The sequence below is a fragment of the Thermobia domestica genome, chromosome 8, assembly GCF_964235325.1.
Source record: "Thermobia domestica chromosome 8, izTheDome1.hap1.1, whole genome shotgun sequence".
In the NCBI taxonomy this organism is placed as follows: domain Eukaryota; kingdom Metazoa; phylum Arthropoda; class Insecta; order Zygentoma; family Lepismatidae; genus Thermobia; species Thermobia domestica.
The window spans coordinates 266,387,947-266,411,166 of record NC_137461.1 but is presented as its reverse complement, the minus strand read 5'-3'; the positions used below and the strand labels follow the sequence as shown (position 1 = coordinate 266,411,166).

At 36.6% G+C, this 23,220-nt stretch overlaps 1 protein-coding gene across 1 annotated transcript in view; it reads right to left on the bottom strand.

Moving 5' to 3' along the window:
• Nucleotides 1-23,220, bottom strand: part of LOC145693612 (uncharacterized) — an 81,268-nt gene that overhangs the window by 15,753 nt on the left and 42,295 nt on the right. The window contains exons 8-11 of the mRNA XM_081769761.1: nucleotides 20,639-20,795; nucleotides 12,839-13,227; nucleotides 7,176-7,496; nucleotides 2,935-3,016 (exon numbers count right to left, since the gene is read on the bottom strand). Coding sequence (XP_081625887.1) covers nucleotides 2,935-3,016; nucleotides 7,176-7,496; nucleotides 12,839-13,227; nucleotides 20,639-20,795 — 949 coding nt within the window. The remainder of the gene's footprint in view (nucleotides 1-2,934; nucleotides 3,017-7,175; nucleotides 7,497-12,838; nucleotides 13,228-20,638; nucleotides 20,796-23,220) is intronic.

The following is a 23,220-nucleotide window of genomic DNA, read 5'->3' as shown; positions in this document are numbered from 1 at the left end:
AACTGACTGTAAATGTTCAACTACGTTCAAATCGGTGAATTGAGCCGACCTAGGGAATGTTTAAATCCATCAGGAGGCTTATCGTACAAACATGCACAGGCCTTGCCTTCCCTGACGGTCTAGTATGTCTAACGCTGGAGCTTTGGTGCACAAAATCTCAGGTTCGATTTTCGATTCCAGATGGAAGAGCTTTGACATTTGACAGAATTTTCGTGGTTTGAATTCCATCTTAAACTGTAGTCATATAGGCTTAGCGCTGAAAAAGGACGTTAAATTCCAATCAAAGAACTTTACAGATCTTGTGTTTATTGGAGCATAGTCATCTTGCAAGATTGCGTCCTTAGGAAATAACATTTCTACCATAAAACGTACGTAGACACCAGAAATGCTCTGCTAATTACTGGTAGTAATTCATTCTTTGAGAATAATAATAGTACGAAGAGAGTGTTATGAAATTTCTGTTCAAACTAGCACAGTGTCGTCAGAGGTTGCGGAGAGTACACGTTTTTTGTGCCCATCAGCGTCACACATAAATCGTACCTCCGTAGTTTCCATTTTTTTTAACGGATACACTTACTGGCAAGTAGATTAGAACCAGGCGAGTGAAAATAAGGTTCACTCAATAAAGCTTCTTTTGGGTAGTTAGCAGACGTCGTCGCCTACTAGGCATTGAGATATAGTTATCTTGAGTCGCTTGCGTATCGTACACTCTCATATAACAGTACTTACTTAGTGGGTAGCGCAAATAGTCCGTTTTGTGGGGACTGTATCATCCGATTGAGTATTCGACACATTCTTGTAGAATGCCCAGAATACTAACAACAAAAAAACATTTAATAATATTTGAAAATTTAAATCAGGTTTTAGAAGCTAATGTGGTCTATAGTGGGCGTATCCTCACTTCTATCCATGAATTGGAATAGCTAACGTGCTTTAAAAGTTCTTCTTATTAAATTTTTCATGTTATGTACTATTAATATGGAGTTTTGTCTAGTTACTTTCTAATTGCATAATTTGTATATTCGCGGTGGGTCAGTGGTAGAGCGTTCACTTCTGGTGCTGGAGACCTCGGGTTCAAACCCTGCTCCCGCCCAGTGAACTATGTGGTGAACAAATACCGTGTGCGTTGGTTTTCTCGGTGTTCTCCCGTTTCCTCCCACTTCCTTCATTCATTTCTCATCTTCACCGTCTCCTTTAGCCTAGCCGGCATAACCGTAAAACTCAAAAATTTCATTTCAATCTGTATTCTATTCTTTTAGTCCTCTTACGACCTCTCGTTTAATTTTTACATCTTTCTTTAAACTTTAACTACAATTTTTTTAAAGAAATTTTATTTTGAATTTTTAATGTACAGTATGTGTCATTTTTGGTCATATCGCGATAGGTATAAATAACATCATTGCTGACACACCGAGTAAACCATAGTCATTTATTTATTCAATTATAAGCCCGGGCTGTTATTGGAAATCAGCAGAAATATGACTGGTCAACCAATATTGGCCACTTCCAATCATTGATGGTCCATATGTTATGCTGTTGACATCCTTTCTTACGCTCTATTGCTATGGTGGCAGTAATAAGAGATTTCAAAGTCGCAATCCGAAAAAGTGACTTTTTTTAGTCTAACGTCCCGTAATTATGTCTTTTAGCTAAGGGAGAAGATGGTTAAAGCAAGTGAATGAGGATGAAAAAATTGGTGGAATGAGAAAGTGGAAGGAAACGGGAGTACCGCGAGAAAACCCACGGACACGATGTTGTTCACCACAAATTTACTTGGCCGATGATCGAACCAGGGATCTCATGGACTAGAGATAAGGGCTCTACCATTGAGCCGCACTGCCCCTGAAGTCACAAAACGAGCTGAGATGTTGAATCTATTCACTTTTCATCGATCTTTGATTGTTGAAATAGTTCGTTTCGGGCGCTGATTGATTCTGCAATCATCAATGTCACATTGCTCTACAATTCTTCATTACAACCTCTTATATATTTGACCAGAGCTGGATTTAGATTTGGTTGGGCCCTAAGCTACTGAAGATAATGGGGCCCTTTATGTGTCCAGATGAACGTAGGACCCTATATACAGAAATAAAGAAACCAGTGATATTTTACGAAGCAGACTAGCAGAAGGGGCCCCATTACTTACATCCTAGGGGCCTACACAAACGAAGCACTGTTGCTACATGTAGGTTTTAATTTTATTGTTCTTCCTATATTTTGGAAATGTGCATTAATTTTTTTCCTTTAATTTTTGGGGGCCCCAAGAGCGTGGGGCCCTAAGCTATAGCTTGTTTAGGTTATACGTCAATCCGGCACTCTATTTGACCATTCTTCTCTCCTAGGCTTCGTTTCTGTCCACCATTCCTCTTCTCTGATAATGACTTGCCGTGAGATATATAGGCCGTTTACATCTGTTCTTGATATACCTAGCATTCCGAACAGTCTTAGATACACTTCTCCAACTAATTGCGGTGTTTCACAATCGGAAAAGTCTCCCATTTTGCATTACCAATGCCTAGCCTGTCGCACACACGACTTCGGACTATACTGCCGCACGTAGTACTCAGTATCACCCAATGCAACACTAACAAGAGACAGTTGATGTGAACGGATGTTCAGTGTTACTAACGGACAAAGAGAACGTGGTGCAATCAAGGGCGCCGATTTATCTGTAAATTTAGGGGGGGGCTCACTCAGACGCAGAAACTGTATATATGAGGATGTTAAGACAAATTGCATTCAAATTATGCCAAATATTATATATTCATAAATACACTAGGGGGGGGGCACATGAGCTTTGGGGATGGCCTTGGACCCCAGGATCGGTGCCTTTGGGTGCAATGTATTAGTGTTTCTATTATTACGATATATATCAATGTTAATGTAACACATAATCCAAAAATATGAAGCACACTGTATATACTGTTGACTTACAATAATATCTTCCTCTTCTATCCTCGTAAGACCCATTGTTGCTGACTATGACAAGAGAGGTAAGGGGAGTAACAAATGAATACTGAAAGAAAAATAGAGAAAAGTCACATTATAAGTTTTCAATAGTACTGTATATATTAATACAAGGTATGTTTTATAGGGACTGGCATTAATGTTGTTAATAATGTATTATTAAATTTTACATATTGAAACAATAAGTCACAATTCAGTCCGAATAATTGATTATTCTCTACGTAAACATGGTTTTGTTTTACGTCCTGCAAGTCACAAATTTTTCGGACGCGCTCAAATGATTTGCGCAGTGGTGCCAATTTGGAAGAAAAGTCGCTAAATCTAGGGGATTCGACTTCCAGAATAGCGCCAAAAATAACATATCCGATTAGCGACTTTTTTGGTGATTTTTAAATGACGATTTGGGACTTATTTACAAATCTAGAGATTTTTACAATGTGAACAAATCAAGTACTATTAGTTGAAAACAGCTTTTTATATGTTTGTTTTACTTTTACTTAATTGAATTAGCCCAAGCGTCAATGAGTTGTTGTATCCCATATAGCCCATATAGCGAGTGATATCTCCAGAATCCCGCTTTGTTTTGTGATAGGCTACGTCTTATCATCTAACGGAAAACAATTTTAACCTTCCATGTTATTCAGCTAGCAGACCTTCCATTGAAAGGCAGAAGTAATACAGTTTTACTTCTAAAAGCTCTAGTAAACGCTGAACGAGTGTAAGTTTCTCTCTCTCTCTCTCTCTGTAAAGGTTTAAATTTCATGTGTTTGTTTCCTAGAGAGCTTACGTGAACGCAGAATTGAACCTCCGGGTTCTATAGGGCATGGAGTTGATTGTAGTTTAACGGCTCGTTCAACAGCGAGGCTACATCACATGTAGACCTTCTAACAGAATCCGAACTACGTAAGGTCCTCCCAGGAATCGAAGCCGGGTCTCCCGGCCAAAGGCGGGTACGTTTTGCATGGAGTTGTATATATATTGTAATATCCCATGTGATGATGTAAACAAACAATTCCACATGTCAGTGTTTACAAACACCACCACGTGGTTCGGCAAGAAGACTTCACACCAGAGGGACCTACAATCACTTGCAGACGACGGCTTTTGGTTCCTCCCACGTAGCTGAGGACGACATCGGAGCAGGAGCGTCACCGCCACCCAAGCAATGTATTGAATGGACGAAGACAACTCGACACCAGTTTTCTTGTGACCCTCCTCTAGTATGCTTCGGGACTACGCCTATCCTTTCTCCTGGCTTAGCCTGCTTCGGGGCTCTGTTGGCCAATTAACCTACCCACTGCTTGCTTCGGAGCTTTGGGCACCTTGTTCCATTTTCCTTGGCCTGCACGGGGCTCTGCAAGATCCTGTCTGCGACCTTACGGTTAAATACCACCTATACTTAACCTTTGATATTAGAGACAGTATTTTGTGGAAATACTTTTTATATAGAAATTTTATAATAAAATTGGTAGTGGGAGATCGATTCCGGACACTCCTTTTATTAACGCTCTACCTATACCTATATGGGACAAAGTTTTACATGGTAGAGGCTTGGACCGGATCAGTTTTTGTCTGAATACTCCCCTACCTTCTAGTGCTCCGAAAAGTGATTTTTTTCAGTGTTACTAATGTTGTTAATGTTTTCAGTGATTCTTTTGTGTGATCACTCAGTGTTGCCAACCCCACATCTAGAAAAATAACCCTTCGGTTTATTTTTTAAACATACCAGGAGGATGTAATATTCCATGTGATGTAAACAAACAATTCCACATGTCAGTGTTTACAAATACCACCACGTGATTCGGCAAGAAAACTTCACACTGAAGGGACCTACAATCACTTGCAGATGACGGCTTTTGACCCCTCCTACTCCAGCGGTGGCTCAGTGGTAGAGCGTTCACCTCCGGTGCTGGGGTCCCTGGTTCGATCCCAGCTCGCGCCGTGTGAACTTTGTGGTGGACAAACACCGTGCTCGTGGGTTTTCCCGGGGTTCTCCCGTTTCCTCCCACCTTCTTCATTCCACCATTCCATTCACCTCTTATCATCACCGTCTCCTTTAGCCTAATCGGCATAACCGTGGGACGTAAAACTTAAAGATTTTTTCGGATTTCAATTTTTTTTATTTTGGTATCGTAGTCTTTGTCTTATCGAGTACTGAAAGATTTAATGAAAAGATCTGAGGCCTCATAACGATGGTCCCTATCAAAATGTTATGATCGTATTTAATCGACTAGTCCTTCTAAAGTTGGTGCATGGAATAGGACTGGCCAGATGATCTTTAATTAGTAGATGCATATCAGCACATCAAGACCCACGGCCATTATTTCTGGCTTTCTAGGTTGGAATTGGCTCCCGAATACCCTCACGACCCAAGATTCTGCATCCAGCCCTAATCAAACTCTCTTTCAAGCACGAACAACTATAGCATACCCAAAATCGTATACTCAATTAAATGAAGTTTGTTGACGCAAATGTCCCAAACTTTTGTAATTCATAGATTTTAACTTTTTTAGTCAAGTAACTCTTCTTTGTGATCATGACACAACACTCATCTAGGAATCAAATCACGTCTACCAGAGACAAAATACTATTCGTACTTTTTCTTGATATAGAGATATTTGACCTCATTAATTACGAGGGTACCAAAAATAATTGAAATTATAGCTTCGTATACCTGTGATCTGGAGTTAGAAGACACATGAAGCTAGACGTTGTCAGCTTGGATTTTTTCGTACCAAATTAACGGCCTCAATCCGTGTGAAGTAGTTCGGCGTTTATGCTCCGTTGTATCCCTATTCTCCGCATGCTGTGGGTAATTATGATGCGTAACCACAAGAAACAAATAGTGTGTGTGTGAAATTTTGGTTTTCTGCTGGGGAAAAGTGCACTGGTACATTTGCTCGGAAAAGTGTACTGGTACATTTGGCAATACTTTAAGGGTGATGTTATGCCACATGACATGAGAAATGACAACACCTCAACTGAATATATCTGATCTGGTCGTGCTTCGGGTTCTGTAAGAGAATGCTGGGGCACAAATTTCGGAGGATATCCGTTTCATTTTCAAGTCTTCTGACAAATTCGCTGTAAGGTAGGCTATTCAATAACACTGACAAGTAGTTGCTGACAGCGCCTATAAGAAACAAACATTTTATGTACACTCTTTGTTCCTTGTAATCGCACATGACTATACTCACTAAATGCTGTAAATCCGAACACAAACCAAACCCCTTGACGTGACGTTTCTCTGTATGTCTGAGCGACTCCAATGCCATCTGTTAGTGATTGGTTAAACTACGTCCAGCGTACCGACTAACACGTGGTCACCCTAACAGGTGTATTAGAAGCTTTCCAGACCTAGTGGCTTTCACGTCTTTTTATTCATGTGACTCCCCAGTTTGCCTCAGTAATGTTATTCTACAACAGAAAATATGAACCTGAAGAATTTTCAGTGTTGCCATCCATAGAAATTACTGTGTTGCCAGAATGACAATTCCCCTAAAATCTAAGTTAAGGCAGTGACTAGGGGAACGAACTCCACTGCATTTGATTATGTATAATGTTCTTTTGGTTTGCTGTGAACTACTTTTTAAATAAGAGTTGTATTTAGTTTGTAATAAACAAAGTAGTTTTAACATACAGTTATTAAAATTAAATAATAACGTTATTTAAAAATTATTTCCCAGCAAACCGAAACTACATTATATATAATCAAATGCAGTTGAGTTCGTTCCCCTAGTCACTGTTTTAACTTAGATTTTAGGGGCATTGTTATTCTGACAACACTGTAATTTCTATGGATGGCAACACTGAAAATTCTTCCATATTTTCTGTTGTAGAATAACATTATCTATGATTGTGGTAAGTTGCATTTTATTATCTCCTCTCATTTATGAATAAGTAAGCAAAAGACAAATGGTAAATTTTGTATTATTTTTAGTAAGGCAAGCTCTTAACCACTAGAGTATGATGTCTTTTAAACGCTTTCAATCGAAATGCACAAAATAAACCAAAGACGATCAATCCACTACTACACAAAATGGTGAGGAAAACCCCAAAGTAAAAAAACCTTGACAGAACTTTTAAAATTATGCAGTAATTACAAAACATGAGTGTTATGTTTCAATTTTGGTTAAAGTTTAGATACCTTGTCATATGCTTTGATAAATTTACACGACTGGAAGGAACTTGTAATTACAACCACTTACCTCAAGTGCGAGTCTTAATGCTTTTTCTCTGGGAGACTCATTGCCGCTAGAATCCAGAGCGCTTCTGTCATAGTTGTCATATTCGTCCGGTCTTCGAAGGATTCCATCTTCTTCCAGAAGCTTCTTAATGGTGAGGAAGGCCCACAAACGTTCTTTGAAACCAATCTTTCTAGTAGCGTTGTTGACAGCTACTTTAGGTGGTGTTCTTTCAAAGTTTGAGTTTGGATACACGCCCAGCAAATCGGCCTTTCGTTTGATGTATTTTTGCTTCCAGGTATCCTCATAGTCGAACATTGTTTTCGTTATAAGGTTCCATTCGCCCTGTAAAGATAAATTATAGTTTGCTTGTAAAAAATAATTTAATTTACAATAATCATTTAGGCATTTTAGTACAAACTTATTTAGAATAAACTTCCTGACATTTGTTATGTGATAAATTTATTTGTAGAAAAAAAGGAAGTCTCGTTCGAGTTTACGTATACGTGTATCTATGGTAACAGCCACTTACTATTGATAGATATCAGTAAACTATCTTCGTTATATGATTGATGCGTGACAGATGGTGCACTCCATAAAGTTTCGAGAGGTTTTCCTCAGTGATGCCAATCAGTGAAAGAAAACCCATTTTGTGGGTTGTTTTTACTTCAATTTTTCAAATAGGGATAAAGAGAATTTTCATCAAAATTGCCAGTATATATATGATTTTCTATTTTTTTTTTTTCATATTTTATCGGCACCAAAAGTACGTTAATAACGCTTAAATAGATGTGAAATCAATGCTAATTGTCGAATTTTGTCATTGGAAAGCATATGTTAATGTTGAAGTGATTTATACAGTAACTTTTGAATTTCCCTGGAATTAAATAATAATAATAATAATAATAATGAGCAGAAAAAATAAATTACTAAACGAGAAACAGACAATTTCTGAAACATTCCTCACAAACTTAAGAGACTTCATCCCGGCGAAATTAAAATACTGCTAATTTTACAGTAATTATGTGATATCTTCAAATAGATAAAAGATAATCGAAATGTGGAACAAGAGCGCTCTAGACAATATCATTTTACATGAGATACCGTTATCACGACTCACTTATCTGCTTTCGATTTCGAGCCATTTTGAAAATCGGCATTTATTTTCGCGTTTCTAAACGGCTGGAAACGGAAAACAACTAGGTGACTTGTGATAACGGTACCTCACGCAAAATAATATTGTCTAGGACGCTCTTGTTCCACATTTCAATTATTATTTTTTATCTATTTGAAGATATCACATAATTACTGTAAAATTAGCGGTGTTTTAATTTCGCCGGGATGAAGCCTCTTAACTCGAGAATGAAGTTTGTTTAGTTTAATAATGTTTAGTAAAACACAAAAGAGTGATGGAAATACTAAATTCTGACAACAAAATATGTTCGTTTTCATTAGCAATTTCAATAGTCTTTTAATTAAGGAAAATATTTATTGGGAATTTAGAAAATCGGAATTTACGAATGTCACTCAAATATTGAAGAGAGTAAGTGGCATACCATAGTTTTAATTTTTATATTTTATAAATTTTGTAATTAGTACAGCTCGTGGGAAATTGACGAGCAAAATGGGCATTTATAAGATGCCTTTCGAGTTGGGCGTTTATAAGATTCCACGTTGGCATCACTGATGTACCTTGCTTTCGCTCGGCACTCACAGGATAAAGGTTTAGAGACCTTTTTTATGTAGTCCAATGTAGGCCCGCCATTATGTTGCAGAAGAGGCATATAACAAGTACAAATGTTAAAATTATTATCAGTGTATAATGAAAAAGTTACGTGTCTTGAATATGAATTCTATCACAAATTGTTGTGTCTTGTTATGGGGGAAATTGGTGTGAATTGTGTGTTCGGAAAGATATGTGCACAAGAAACTACGTTCGTTTGGTAAATGAAGAATGACAGAACATTGAGTTATATTGGGCATTGGACTTTGGTATGTACGTTCTTTCTTTTACTTATTGCATGGACTTTAGAAACTTATTTAGATTGGGCAAGTATTGTTCATATTCAATATGCTTTTATCAGGGCCGGATCCAGGATTGTCTGAGGGGGATGCACCAATAACTACCAAAATAACCAATCACACTGAAACTCTTCAAATTGTCATGTGACAAATTCTTTATCCCTGGCAACACTGATGCATAGAACGGAGGAAAGTATTTTCAAGAGGGTCGAAGGTGTTATGCAGGGGAGTTCGTCAGTGGCCGTTACGGGGAGTGCATCGTGTTTTGTGTGCTCTGTGAGGACGAGATTTGACTGGGCCTTTCTATACAATACAGGTACATTACACTTACACTCTTTTTTCCATTTACACATTCATACATTCCCTTCTTTTTTCAACACTATTTTCCCTTCATTTTACACTCCCACTTTTCTCTACCTTTTGCCCTGTCCATCTTGGCCTTCAGCCCTCTTTAACTGTTCGAACTTCTCTCCCGATTTTGACCTTTACCCTATTGTGTCATACTTCTCTCCTGATTTGACTTTTTCCCGATTGTGACATTACCTTTTTTTCACGTATTTTTTACTTTATCATACTTATTACTTTGTACGTACATGTCATATACCTTTGTACTCATCTTATTACTTTTTATCATTTTTCTACTAATCAAATCCTTACATTTTACACGTTTAATTACCTTTGTAAATTGCCGATAAGTCTTTTCAAGACAGTGGCAACGTTCTTTTGCGCCACTTATTTGACGCTTCTACAAACAAACAAGGTGTTATGCAGGAAAAAAAAAAAAAAAAGTTCTGTCCTCCTGGTTTCTGTTGTCTTCCCTACTTGACAAATGCTATATTGTTTTGCTTGGTGAAACCTTTTCCTTCAACCTTTTAAAAATCGACTTAAATTATTGCTTTTGTAAAGCACGGCTTTCTTTTAAGCCCCGAAGGAAAACATGATGGCAGAAAGTTTCGGAAAGTGTGGCTATTTTCAGAGCTAGTTTCTTATTTGAGATAGTGTATATTTACAACGAAAAAGGGGGGTCCACGTGCATCTTTACATCCCCTACATCTAGCCCTGACTCCTATAAATAAATTTAGCTTATTTGCTATCTACTATTTGTATAGTCATCTAGTTGAGAATTGAACTAAAAGATTCTAAATTTATTCGTTATTGGTTACTATTTACATTTTGCTTTACAATACATAAAATTGTTATTCTCGTTTTGTTGAAAAGTAACCTTTTAACTGGAAAATATACTCGTACCTTTACACCACTAAAATCATATCCACCATGTCTTCATCATTTTAATGCTACAGACGGAACACATTATAGACCATACATGTCTAAGTTCCTTTTTAACTATCTTTGTCCGTACACAATGAAAAAGTATGCTTTACTTACCTTCGTGCATACTCATATGAATAGTCATGTTTTATATACCCATATGAGAGCTATGCTTTAATTACCTTTATTCGTTGTTTTAAACTTTCACGACGAGAATTCAACATTTCTCTTTAAGGTTAGTGCAAAGGGATAAGTTTTGCCGATAGATGTCACTACAGTCTTCGTATCTCTCCCATGTATTTTTTACCTTTCACGAAAATTTACAATTTCTTTTATAAATTTCAACCTAGAGACTTCAAATTTTTAGAGAAGGAACTTCATAACCTATTAAAGGGAACAATCCGTGCCGATTTTTTATTTAGAATTTTCTGCATTGTTGAAACAGTTCCATTGTTAAACGTTTGGATATTCATTTTAACAATTAACCCATTTCAACAATGAAGAAAATTCTAAATAAAGAATCGGCACGGATTATTGCCTTCGATAGATCATGAAGTTCCTTTTCTAAAAATTTGAAGTCTGTAGGTTGAACTTTGTAAGAGAAATCGTAAATTTTCGTAAAAGATAAAAAATACATGGGAGAGATACTCAGACTGTAGTGCTATCTATCGGCAAAACTTGTCCCTTTAAACCAACCTTAAGGTTTTCGGATTATACATTGTACATTCTAATGCCGTCTGAAAAATTATGCTTGAACAACTTTTGTGCACACCCATATGAAAAGTTATGTTTTACTTACTTTTGTGCACACCCATACGAAAAGTTCTGGCTACGCCTTTGGTCTCAATTGTTACTGTGTATTTTGTAAACAGACAATTTGCTAACATATTCAATCACGGTATTGTTTCAGCGTACATTAATAGATTACAAAACCATCGAGAACCGTTTAATAAGCTTCCATGAAGGGCAATAGTTGACAATGGAAATGTTTCTCTTTTTTTTTTTTTCTTAAACTTATTCCGCCTTACGCAGAGTCGTTTTGACATATGATTAGCATCATACTAAAGGCCTGACTACTGCAGGAAATATATATTAGTCGAACTCTTTAGTATGGCACTAATCACGCGTCAGAATGACTATGCATAAGGCCCATTATTTTACATCAGTTAGAAATTAATACTTCGTATAATTAAATCGAAATTGAAATGCTACTGTCGATGTAGGTAGTTGTACTATTACACGGAAAATAGTATTGCTAATTTTAATAATGATAAATGCAATTGCAACAAAGATTTTTGGTGACAGAATGCCTTATAAATCTTTTGTGGGTATAACTGATGTATCTATATTCTATGCTTCATTAACTTCTTTTAGGTGTTGTATATTTTGTCCAAGGGTACATACTTAATAAAAAGTACGACTTGAACTAAGGGATCCAGCGCAACATCCGAGCAGCGACATTAGAGGTTCTGGCAGCTACCTACAGAAACTTGCAGCGTCTTGTTAAGAGACCTAATTACTGCGAAATTAAAATACCGCTAATTTCACAGTAATTATGTGATATCTTCAAATAGATAATAGATAATCGAAATGTAGAACAAGAGCGCCCTAGACAATATTATTTTGCATGAGGTACCGTTATCACGAGTCACTTAGTAGCTTCCCGTTTGTAGCCATTTAGAAACGCGAAAATAAATGCCGATTTTCGAAATGGCTGGAAATCGAAAGCAGATAAGTGATTCGTGATAATGGTATCTCATGTAAAATAATATTGTTTAGCGAGCTCTTGTTCCACTTTCAGTTTACCTTTTATCTACTTGAAGATATCACATAATTACTGTAAAATTAGCGGTATTTTAATTTCGCCGTGATGAGGCCTCTTAAGTTGTGCTCTGTCGCTCACAGAAAATATTTCCAGCACCTCCTATCATAACCTCATTTCGTTTAATTTCTTATGCACATAGGCAGAGTCGGATTTAGGTTTGTTGGGGCCCTAAGGTACTAAACGTAATGGGGCCCTTTAAGTATCAAAATGAACGTAGGCACCCTATATCCAGAAATGAACAAAATAATGATATTTTAGAAAGCAGGTTAGCAGAAGGGGCCCCATTACTTACATCATATCTACACAACATGAAGCACTGTTACTATGTGTAGATTTTACTTTATTTATTATTTTTCTTAAATTTTGAACATATACATCCAGTTGTTTCCTTAAATTTTGGTGCTCCCAAGAGAGTAAGGCCCTAAGCTATAGCTTGTTTAGCTTATACGTAAATCCGGCACTGCACATAAGTAAAATATGTTTTATTTCTTCTTCAAACCAACATTTTCTGAGACTACCTTTGAGTGGGACAAATTGTATTAAGCTAAGAAAGAAATTTTGCTCAACATACCTCTGGCTTTGTGTTGTTGAAAGTGACATTGCTGACTAAGAAAGACGACAACCCATCGTAGAAATCTCTCAGCTGGAGCCCAATATCTAAGTCTTCGTAAATGTTCCTAACGATGCCGTAGTTTTCCCTTGCTAATTGCCTCAAAAGATCAAAACCAGTAGTTTCTCTGAAGACCAAACTGAAGATGGGAACTCGTTCAATGGCGTTGGCATTGCTCACTGATGTAAGGATATTAGAAATAGAATTCACTCCAATGTTTGGTTTACCAGTACTCAAGAGAATGATCACAGGCTCTGGTTGTTGTTTTCCAGCAAAAATGTCATATCCTTGGGTTCGACCTTGGCGAGCAAGTTTGAGAGCACGTAACAAAGCGCCTTCGACGTTGGAACCTGAAATTAAAATAACATGCAGTAGATATACTAGAATTGTAAAAATGCAGTTATTTCATTTTGTTACGTTAAATACTTAGAAAAAATATGAAATGATACTTCTAACAATATACAATATCCATTATCAGAAAATTATTGACGATGTTTTTCTTTTAAATTGTTACAATGAAAATAATTTCTTTTTGTTTCGTTAAATAACAATCAAAAATAATTTAACCTTTTTCAGAATTTATGGTAACTTTTGTTACCACAGCGTAGTATTGTCTTTAACCGCTTATTTAGGTTCTATAACATGCATTTAAGCAAGGGTTTTTTTTTTTTTTTTGGTCAAGTCAATCATGGACCAAAGAACACCCCAGATGTGATTTGAAACCGAATAGTCAACTGGCGGTGCTGAATGTGGGGGAGGGGCGTAGAATTCCTTTTTCTTAAGGCAAATTTCAAAAAATTTTCACGCCCTTTTCAAGTTATCAGATTGAAACTTTGCATACGGACTGTGTGTATCTTTGAGTATTCCTTTTCCTTAAGGCAAATTTCAAAAAATTTTAACGCCCTTTTCAAGTTATCAGATTGAAACTTTGCATACGAACTGTGTGTATCTATGAGTATTTCTCAGTTTCGCTGAGGTCCCTACGTGAACCCGGGATCGAACCCGAAGTGCACAATTTTTCAAGGGGGTAATTTTTTTCAGGAAAATGTCCGGTTTTCTCCGAATTTCCCGATGCAGGTGTATGATACGGACATGTGAGTAATACCATTGGAAAGGGCGTGTTACACTAAAGAAAATGGCGTTTGAACCGTGACCCTATGCCAAATGGTAATGACGCAGTAAACTGTTATATATATATATATATATATATATATATATATATATATATATATATATATATATATATATATATATATATATATATATATATATATATATATATATATATGGGTCATCTTCAGACTTTGACAAACATTTTTCAGCCCTTTGTTTTCAAGATAGAAGATTGAAATTTTGAACACGCATTTGTATACATAACTATGTATTTTTAAGGGATTTTCACATCCCTACCTGAATCCAGGCCCGAGCCAGGTTGGCGCAAAAAATTGAAAAAAAAAATTCAAAAAACTTCAATTGTGGAAGGTGTGAGACAAGAAAACATATCTTTGAGACTCAACACCTTGTATCAACAAGAAAAGATACTTGTCATTGGGTCTGAAAGTGTTAATCTTCACACTAGTAAGGTACTCTATCTTAAGCAAAAAAGTAACGTTGCCAGAACAGCAGGTTCCGTTGGGTACTCATCATACCAGCAATACTTCTATACAGCATTATTAGATTCGAGGTGCCCTAGGTTCCCTCCCTCTCATTTTTGTGCGTTCTTACGTACGTTCGAACCCAAATGTCCGGTGCGATTGAAAAAATTGACCATTTTAGGTTGATAACCACCTATTCCAAACAACTTTCCTGTGTTTCCAATTTTTTTCGTATCTTTAGTCATTTCGAAGTTAGCTTACGGCTTTGGATTTTTTATAAACTCAGTATACATCTATATAATCTACTTTCGCATTTTGATACACTGAAGTAGTAGGTTGGCTACACTTTTTGCAAGCTTCATTATCATTGATCGCTACAAAAGCTTAAGTGTTTCCGAAAGGAAACGAAATGGATTCTCAGCTTCACTAAAGGATAGCGTCCATCTAGCCAGGTCACTTCCAATTGGGGCTATCGGACGTCTCAGAATTTTGCTCCTACTCTCAGTAATTCACACTGAGAGAACAGAGAGCAGACAGCAATCCTGGCATGATAAAGATAGTGATGACAGACAAATGGGGTACTAGATCCCTTTGCTGATAAGTTAGTCGTGAATTCATGGCCCCTCGTACACTGCCAAATTGGATTATACTTCGATTGTAAGAGCATTCTCTTACGTCATATATCAGTCAGGTGGAAATAACAGATATTTTCAATATACGAGGTACATACAAAAATTACGTGCAGTTTTGCTATAGCTCAAAAATTAATAAGGGCTTATTAATATAATTAATATAATAATATGTATGAATTAACTACAGTGAAACCTCTCTGAAGCGGACAGTCGTGGGGAATCAAAAAATGTCCGCTATAGAGAGGTGTCTGCCTTAGAGAGGTTTCAATATTTTCTTACGTAAATTAATAAACAAGGTAATATGCAATTAGATTTTTTTTGCATGAGTCACGTATTTATGAATATTACCAAAATGTTACTGTACCTGCATTATCTTGCGCCATTCAATTCGAGGCACAACATGGGAATAAGATGTTATAGTTCTCTGCGCTTTACACTTATCGCTATTTACTATGTTTTCGGTGTGTTGCTTTAATTTGAGAGTTAATTGGAGCCCAACAATGACTTTTTTCTTTTAAAAAAAAAAAAGACAATATGCGTACCCGTGGTCAAAAATACTAACCTTGTCTTCTGTTTGGTTAGAGATTCCAGCGGGACAGTAGAATGATGTGTCATTCCAAACAGTGGGCAACTGTCAATCACTTTTGTTTCTAAAGCAGGTTGGGTGTGACTGGAATGCAAGCAAAGGATATAAGGGTGTTGTGAAACAGAAACCCTTCCTCTGGGTTGCTGAACAGACAGTTGAGGAGGCAAAATGTTGTCACACCCACACTTTCTTCTTTGGTGACATACGTATGGTTTACTAAAAGTGTATTTTTACTGCACTTTCCAACTTGTTTCTGGAGAAAGTGTCCGTAATACGGAGGTAAATAATAGCTATAAAATACAAGAAAGACTGTCCGTGTCCGTACTAGAGAGTGTCCGCTTTAGAGAGGTTTGTCAATATGTTTTTTCCTATTACAGTGTTCGGGGATTACAAAATATGTTCGTTATGGGAGGTGTACGCTTTATAGAGGTGTCCGTTAGTAGAGGTTTCACTGTATATGCTTTAAAACTTAACTGTGCAAAATTTCAGGTTTCTAACGTTGAAAACTTTTAATATATTCACCTGTGAAAAAATACATTTTTCATAGTGACTGAAATGACGGATTTCACCATAGAAGTGTCTAATAAACATTTTGGTTACATGTTGTGAAAAAGGTACAGATACTCATCATCAGTTCAAGGATGAATTGTGAGGACATTGCTGTTGCTGATTGTACTGTCCAAAAGTGGATGTGTGAAGTTTTTCGATGTAGTGGTAGAGACCAACTGAAAATTTGCAATCCGGAAAAGTACACTGTAAAAAATGAGGTGTTGAAACAACACAAAATGACTACCACTTTAGCGTGTTACATGTGTATTAATTCAGCACCAAGGCATCGCCTTCCGAGCATATCAAAAATATCTAGTTACTACTTGAGAGAATTTGCATTGGTATTTATCGTTTAATATGAACAAAGCTTTGCAAAATACCTTTGGCACTTATGCCAAGTAACGAATAATGTTCTATGTTTTCTTTAATCAGTCACAATAATATTGTTGTAAACCTGTGAATCATCTGACAATAGTTATACAGGTAGCTGTAATTCTATCTGTTTTCTTTATATGTTATTCTTGTGTCTTAGCATATATGAACATAAGGTGGCAGAACTGTTGCCTATGTAACTGTTGTCAGACTTTTCACAGGTTTACAACAATATTATTGTGACCGATTACACAAAACATAAAATATTATTCGTTATTTGGCATAAGTGCCAAATATAATTTGCAAACCTTTGCTCATATTAAACGATAAATGCCAATTCAAATTCTCTCAGGTAGTAACTAGTTATCTCTGATATGCTCGGAAAGTGATATCTTGGCGCTGAATTAACACACCAGTAACACGCTAAAGTGGTAGTCATTTTGTGTTATTTCAACACCTCATTTTTTGCTCCGTACAATTCGTGTAATCCTCTCAAACAACATTGCTCCTGTTGAAGTCTGGTCATGGAGGATAAAAGGCTAACCGTTGAGGATATCTGTAACCTTAAAGGATTCTCTCATTGCATGGTAGAAAGAATTGTAACATACCACTTGAAGTTATCAAGGTCAGTTCACGCTAAATCCCTCGACAGCTGGATGAAGAGAAAATGATCTCCCGGGTAAGAAGAACATTTTTTACATAGTAAGAACATCGAAGTGGTTCTTAATCCAATCTGCGCGTACTGATTGAGACATTAAAGATACTTCGTTTCCTAAGGTTTTTCGATTTTAAGTTGTGAACTGAAGATTCTATCCAATTTCGACTTTCTTATGTAGTGTTTATTGCTACATAGCTAGGAAAAATTAACACTCCATTAGAACTATAAAAAAGTAATATTATATATATATATATATATATATATATATATATATATATATATATATATATATGCTGATCCAAGAAAGTACGATTTTCGACAATTTGATGAAATTTTTACCGCAATGCGCTAACTGAAAGTACTATCCGATTTCGATTTTCTTTCCTTCTGTGTATTGTTACATGCTAATGAAGATATTACTGTCCTATTATAACTTTAAGAAATAAACTTTGACCTCCAACTGAAGATTAAAATACAGTTACACGTTGGGATAGACGGTCCAACTTTTCTCCACTATTAGAATTCGATTTGAAAAAAAAAAATTATTATTTTTCGATCCGCCCGAACATACATAGACTGCAAAGATATGTCAAGGTGGACGGAGATGACGTTCAGAAGTGATGGAAGGTCTCACCCAAATATTTAACATGACCGGAATTATAGGGCTATATAATAACACGTACTTTTGATTTGTACCTTGTAGTAACCTACTAAAACATTATTTCCTAGAGCACTTGTTCCTTTAAATAAAGAGAAAAAAACTAAATGCAATGCTCTAGTATTCTATGAATGTTAAATTTAATTAGAGAACTCCAGTGTGTACGTACTGTTTACATTTCACAATCAGCATAATTTATGAACAACAATAACGTCATTATTATTGCATTAAATTCTTCACGAGAATAAAATGGGAAATTAATTTCCGTTTGTCCTATGAGCAGAATGTTCGCTCTTGCTTCAAAGCACGCTTCACCAGTGAATTTACAGATTCAAAAGAAAGGTTGTACATGAGTTTTATTGTTTAAAGAGATAATAACCCTCGTTAGGTCTATAGGAAATTTTGTTTTTGAATATCAAGTTGTTGAGACTTTTGTGACTGTGAGTGTCATCTCTTAGTAGGAATTTGCCTACAATGTATCGTTAAAACCTGTCTCAATTCAATCACCAGTTAGTAGCAAGCTTGTTATAATGGCTTTCACTGGTAAAGTTAAAAAATACAAATGATACGTTGCGCTTTCAGCGCACAAGGAAATCAAACTCACTTTTCTGATCTCTCCCTTCTCCCCCCCCCCCCCCCTCTCTCTCTCTTTCTCTGAAGTTTCTTTCACAGCTTAAAAGATACCTGTCCAAATGTTATAACCAGTGCCCGATTTACGTATAAGCTAAACAAGCTATAACTTAGGGCCCCACTTGCTTGAGGGCCCCAAAAATTCAAGGAAAACAGAACTAGTTGTATATTTCCAATATATAAGGTTTAACACTTTCGATCCTGGGCTAATCTGACCTTGTTTATTCTAGTGTCCTGGGGTTTATAAGGCATTTTTTAAAACATTATAGCACATTGCTACATAATAATGGACGCACTAGAAACATTGCAATAAGATTTTGGACTTTAGACTTCATTATGAATATATAATTTGGCACTGTAAGAAGGGGTAATTCGCTACACTGCTGTTTGAAATATGTACTTTTTGACTCAACGAAAAAAATAATTACAATAGAAAAACAACACTCGCTCTGCCTGTGAAGTGCGAGCAGTTACAATCACAGACAAAGGATGGTTACAATGGTGTATAATAAGGAGCGGGAAATCTCCGGGTACTGACCGCTGAGTTCCATTATTGAGAAGCGACGATTCTGCATCATGCTTTCCCGAACAATTAACCTCCCACTGCGCTCCTTATGATGCGCATTCTAGCGTCGTGCTGCAAATTATCTACAGGCAGTGATGCTAGTTTGAGGGAAATTTCCCGCGGCGTAGGGAGATTTAGCAAAGACATTTTTTAAGGAGGGAAAAAGGGAGATTTAACTAATTTGAGATAAAATGTAGGGAAATTTAACTTTCAACAAATATTATGTTACTAACTACTGTGGCAGTATGACAAAAGATGGTAGCATTCTTTCCTGATTTCCTACACACAAAGTGACAAACATTTTTTTTCCACAAGCTTTCTGCGGCATGGCTTGAGGATGTCATTATACAAGATAACATTGAAGTAAAAGCACAAATGTATGATGTGGAGATATGAGCACAGTTTAATAATCCATAGATACGAAATAATGCTATTTTAAACACTCAGGCATACATACACGCACACCCACACCCACCCACATCCACACACACACACATATATATATATATAGTGAACAAAATTAAGGAAATTTTATCTTAAAAAGGGAATTTTTGAGCATTTCTGAGGGAAATTTTAACTTGAGGACCTAGCATCACTGTCTACATCAGCAACACACTATCTGCTTCCTCATTGACATTAGGTCCACAGACCTGGCACAACTCACGATGGGTTTCCATCGGCACTATACCCTGTGCATTCAAAAGCTTTATAACTGCTCGCACTTCACGCCGCGAGACCACTTCCATCTTCAACCACTGGCACGACGCTTCTGAGAGCACTAGGAAAGTTCCGCTGGCGCATGCGCTAAGCTAGGGCCTTACTCTCTCACGTCAACGCAGTCGCTGCGCGCCACATACGGTTTCCTAGCTATGGGACACATGGGAATGTTACTTTCTGGATGCGCCTCGTACCAGAAAGTTGATCACAACACTCAACCTAGAAGAGTTCGTGTACTCTTCGCTGAATGTCAGGTGAATAGTATTTCTTCAAAAACTGAGTCTCAGTAAGTATTTAATACAGCCAACAACAAACCGGAACCGATAATAAGTTACATAGGGGCTATTACGTAAAAAAAAAAAAAAGAGTTGGACTCGGCTCCGGCGTTTTGGAATAAACAAACAAAACGAGTCTGACTCAGGATTAGGATCGAAAGTGTTTTAAAAAACAAATAAAACCTACATGTAGGAACAGTAATTTGCGTTATGCATAGGTTCTTATGATGTATGCAATGGGACTCTTTTCTTTTAGCCTACTCTGAAAAAGGTCATAAGTTTGCTCATTTCTATATAGGGTCCCTACGTTCTGAACAAACTAGTTGCACTGCTGGATATATAAGGGTCTCATTACCTTCAGTAGCTTAGGGCCCCATCAATCTTAAATCCGTCTTTGGTTATAACTCATAATGTAAACAATGATTTTATGTACTTATATTTTAGGTATTGGACTTATTCGCTTATGCTCTGAACGCCCCATTTTCTTTCAGTAAATATTCTATCTATAATACAAAATCACTTACCTCCTTCAACAGTTAAGTTTCTGATATACTCTTTAGCTCTGTTAACAAATTGTGATGTAGCCAGGTAAATTTTACCCGGAGGATCAACGCCACTAGTTGTCGGGCACGGGTAAGAGTATCTTCCAGAGTCCACGTTCGGCAAATCAACATCCCATTCCTACAGCAAAGAAATATTTTCTGTTTAGAATAATGAATCATCTTAGTTCATTTACGACAATCACTGTGATGCGCCTTGTAAAATTGTAATGTTAGTAAATATGGTACTCCATACAATAACACTTGAACATAAGCGATTTTTTTAAATTTTTTGTTCCTTTTGCAATAGATATTAACTAGAGTCAATGGCGCCGATTTCTCTGTAACTTAGGGGCGGGGGCATTCATTATAAAAATACATACAACAACACATATAACAACAAAAAATACATATTCATAAAAATACATGGGACCCACATGAGCTTTGAGGGACCTGGGACCCCCAGGACCGGCGCCCTTGGCTAGAGTGATTAGCTCAACTAGATCAGTGCAGTCAATTCGTAAACATCTTCATGAGAACTGAAACTTTTACATTGGTTATTCAGATCCTATTTGCTAGTATTGGAGCAAAGATGTGTGTTCCAAAATTCACGCAAGATTTAAATTTTTCACCATTTCTGCAGTAAGGTTGCCAACGAGCTGACAGTTCAAGGTATCAAAAATGGAGCGCTACGTGAAAGAATAAAGCGCTTTCATTGTTAAGCAATATTTTAAAAATAATGATGGTTTGGCAGCTACAGTTAGCAATTTTCGCACAAAATATGGTCGGGATAGTGACTTAACTTCATCAACTGTGGAGAGATTACTTTAATATATATATGTATATATGGAGACTGGATCAATTTGTGATCTTAAACACTCTGACCGTCTTTCAACAAGTCGTTCAACACAATACATCGAAGCGGGGGGGGGGGGGAGCGCGGTGGCTCAGTGGTAGAGCGATCACCTCCGATTCTTGGGATCCCTGGTTCGATCCCAGCTCACACCGTGTGGGCTTTATGGTGGACAAACATCGTGCTCGTGGGTTTTCTCGGGGTTCTCCCGTTTCCTCCCACTTTCTTCATTCCACCATTTCACTCATCTGTCATCATCACCGTCTCCTTTAGCCTAACCGGCAAAATCGTGGGACATAAAACTCAAAGATTTCATTCCATTTTTTTCACAATACATCGAAGCAATTCGTGAGAGTTTTGCTAAGAGTCTAGAAACATCAATTCTGCACCATGGTCAATAATTGGACATTTCGAGAAGCTCTCTACAGCGTATTCTCATGAAAGATTTCCATCTTTATGCTTAGAGAGTTCAATTAGCTAAGAACTGAAGCCTACTGACCACACACAGCAAATAGAGTTCGTTAAATGGATTGTGGAAGAACAATAAGTCGATGTTGATATTTCGAACAAAATCGTCTTCAAGCTTGAGGCTGATATGCATCTGAAATGTCCCGTTTTAATGATCAGAGTTGTCAGCTTAGATCATGCAATTTAACGCTCTTAGAATTTTTTTCTTTGGGGTTTTACGAAGTCTAAACTTTATGCCAACAAACCTGCGACCACCCCTACATCCTGAAGGAGAAAATTGAACACTGTATCGACGAAATTCAGCTACGTTAATGCAAAACGATCATGGAAAATTTCAACAAAAGATTTCGTATGTGCCAGCAAAGCTGTGGAGGTCATATCCAATATGTTATTCCATACATAATCCTACATTGTATACTATATCAATCTTTTTTTTCTACAATTTTTAATATAAACCTGTTTCATATGAAAATAACTTCTTGCGTGAATTTTGGGACACCCTCTATAATTGTAGAATACTATAAGTTACGTATTATGCCGGTAGACGGCAGGAAACACCTACTAGCAGTGACATCTACTGAAGCAAATTAAAACTTCTAGAAATAAAAGTAAATGTGTTTCGTGTGATCCTTTTTACTGTCTTCTAGTAGAGTTTATTTATGGACTAAGAATTATCACCTGCCTACGCCTGTGTAAAAATATACGCACAATTTAAATCATTTATATTCTGTGTATGTTTGAAGATAAAGTGGGAATATGACTATAAGAAATAGTTAAATGTTTGTGAATGCAGTACGTAACATTTAATTACAATACGTACTCGTGTAGTGACAAAAGTCTTTTAGAGAAGATTTGAAGAGACCTTCGTCCAGCACTGGATTGACAATAGATGCCAATGGCTATTAATATATTTGTATACTGTCTAAATATTGTTGAAGTAGTCAGGGGTTTGTGAAAGACCGCTGAACAGGGGTTTATTATTATTATTATTATTATTATTATTATTATTATTATTATTATTATTATTATTATTATTATTATTATTATTATTATTATTATTATTATTATTTGGTAAAATACACTTCAGGCCCTAGGTCTTTCTATTATCTTACAATAGTGTTGGAGTTACTTGTCCGTTGAAGTTTCAAAGCAAAATGGCACGTCCACTTCTACCTGATACAACAGTTGACATTTCTTTGTTGTTTTATTGTTTTTTTTCCTTTTCTTCCTTCTCTCTTTCGTGTTA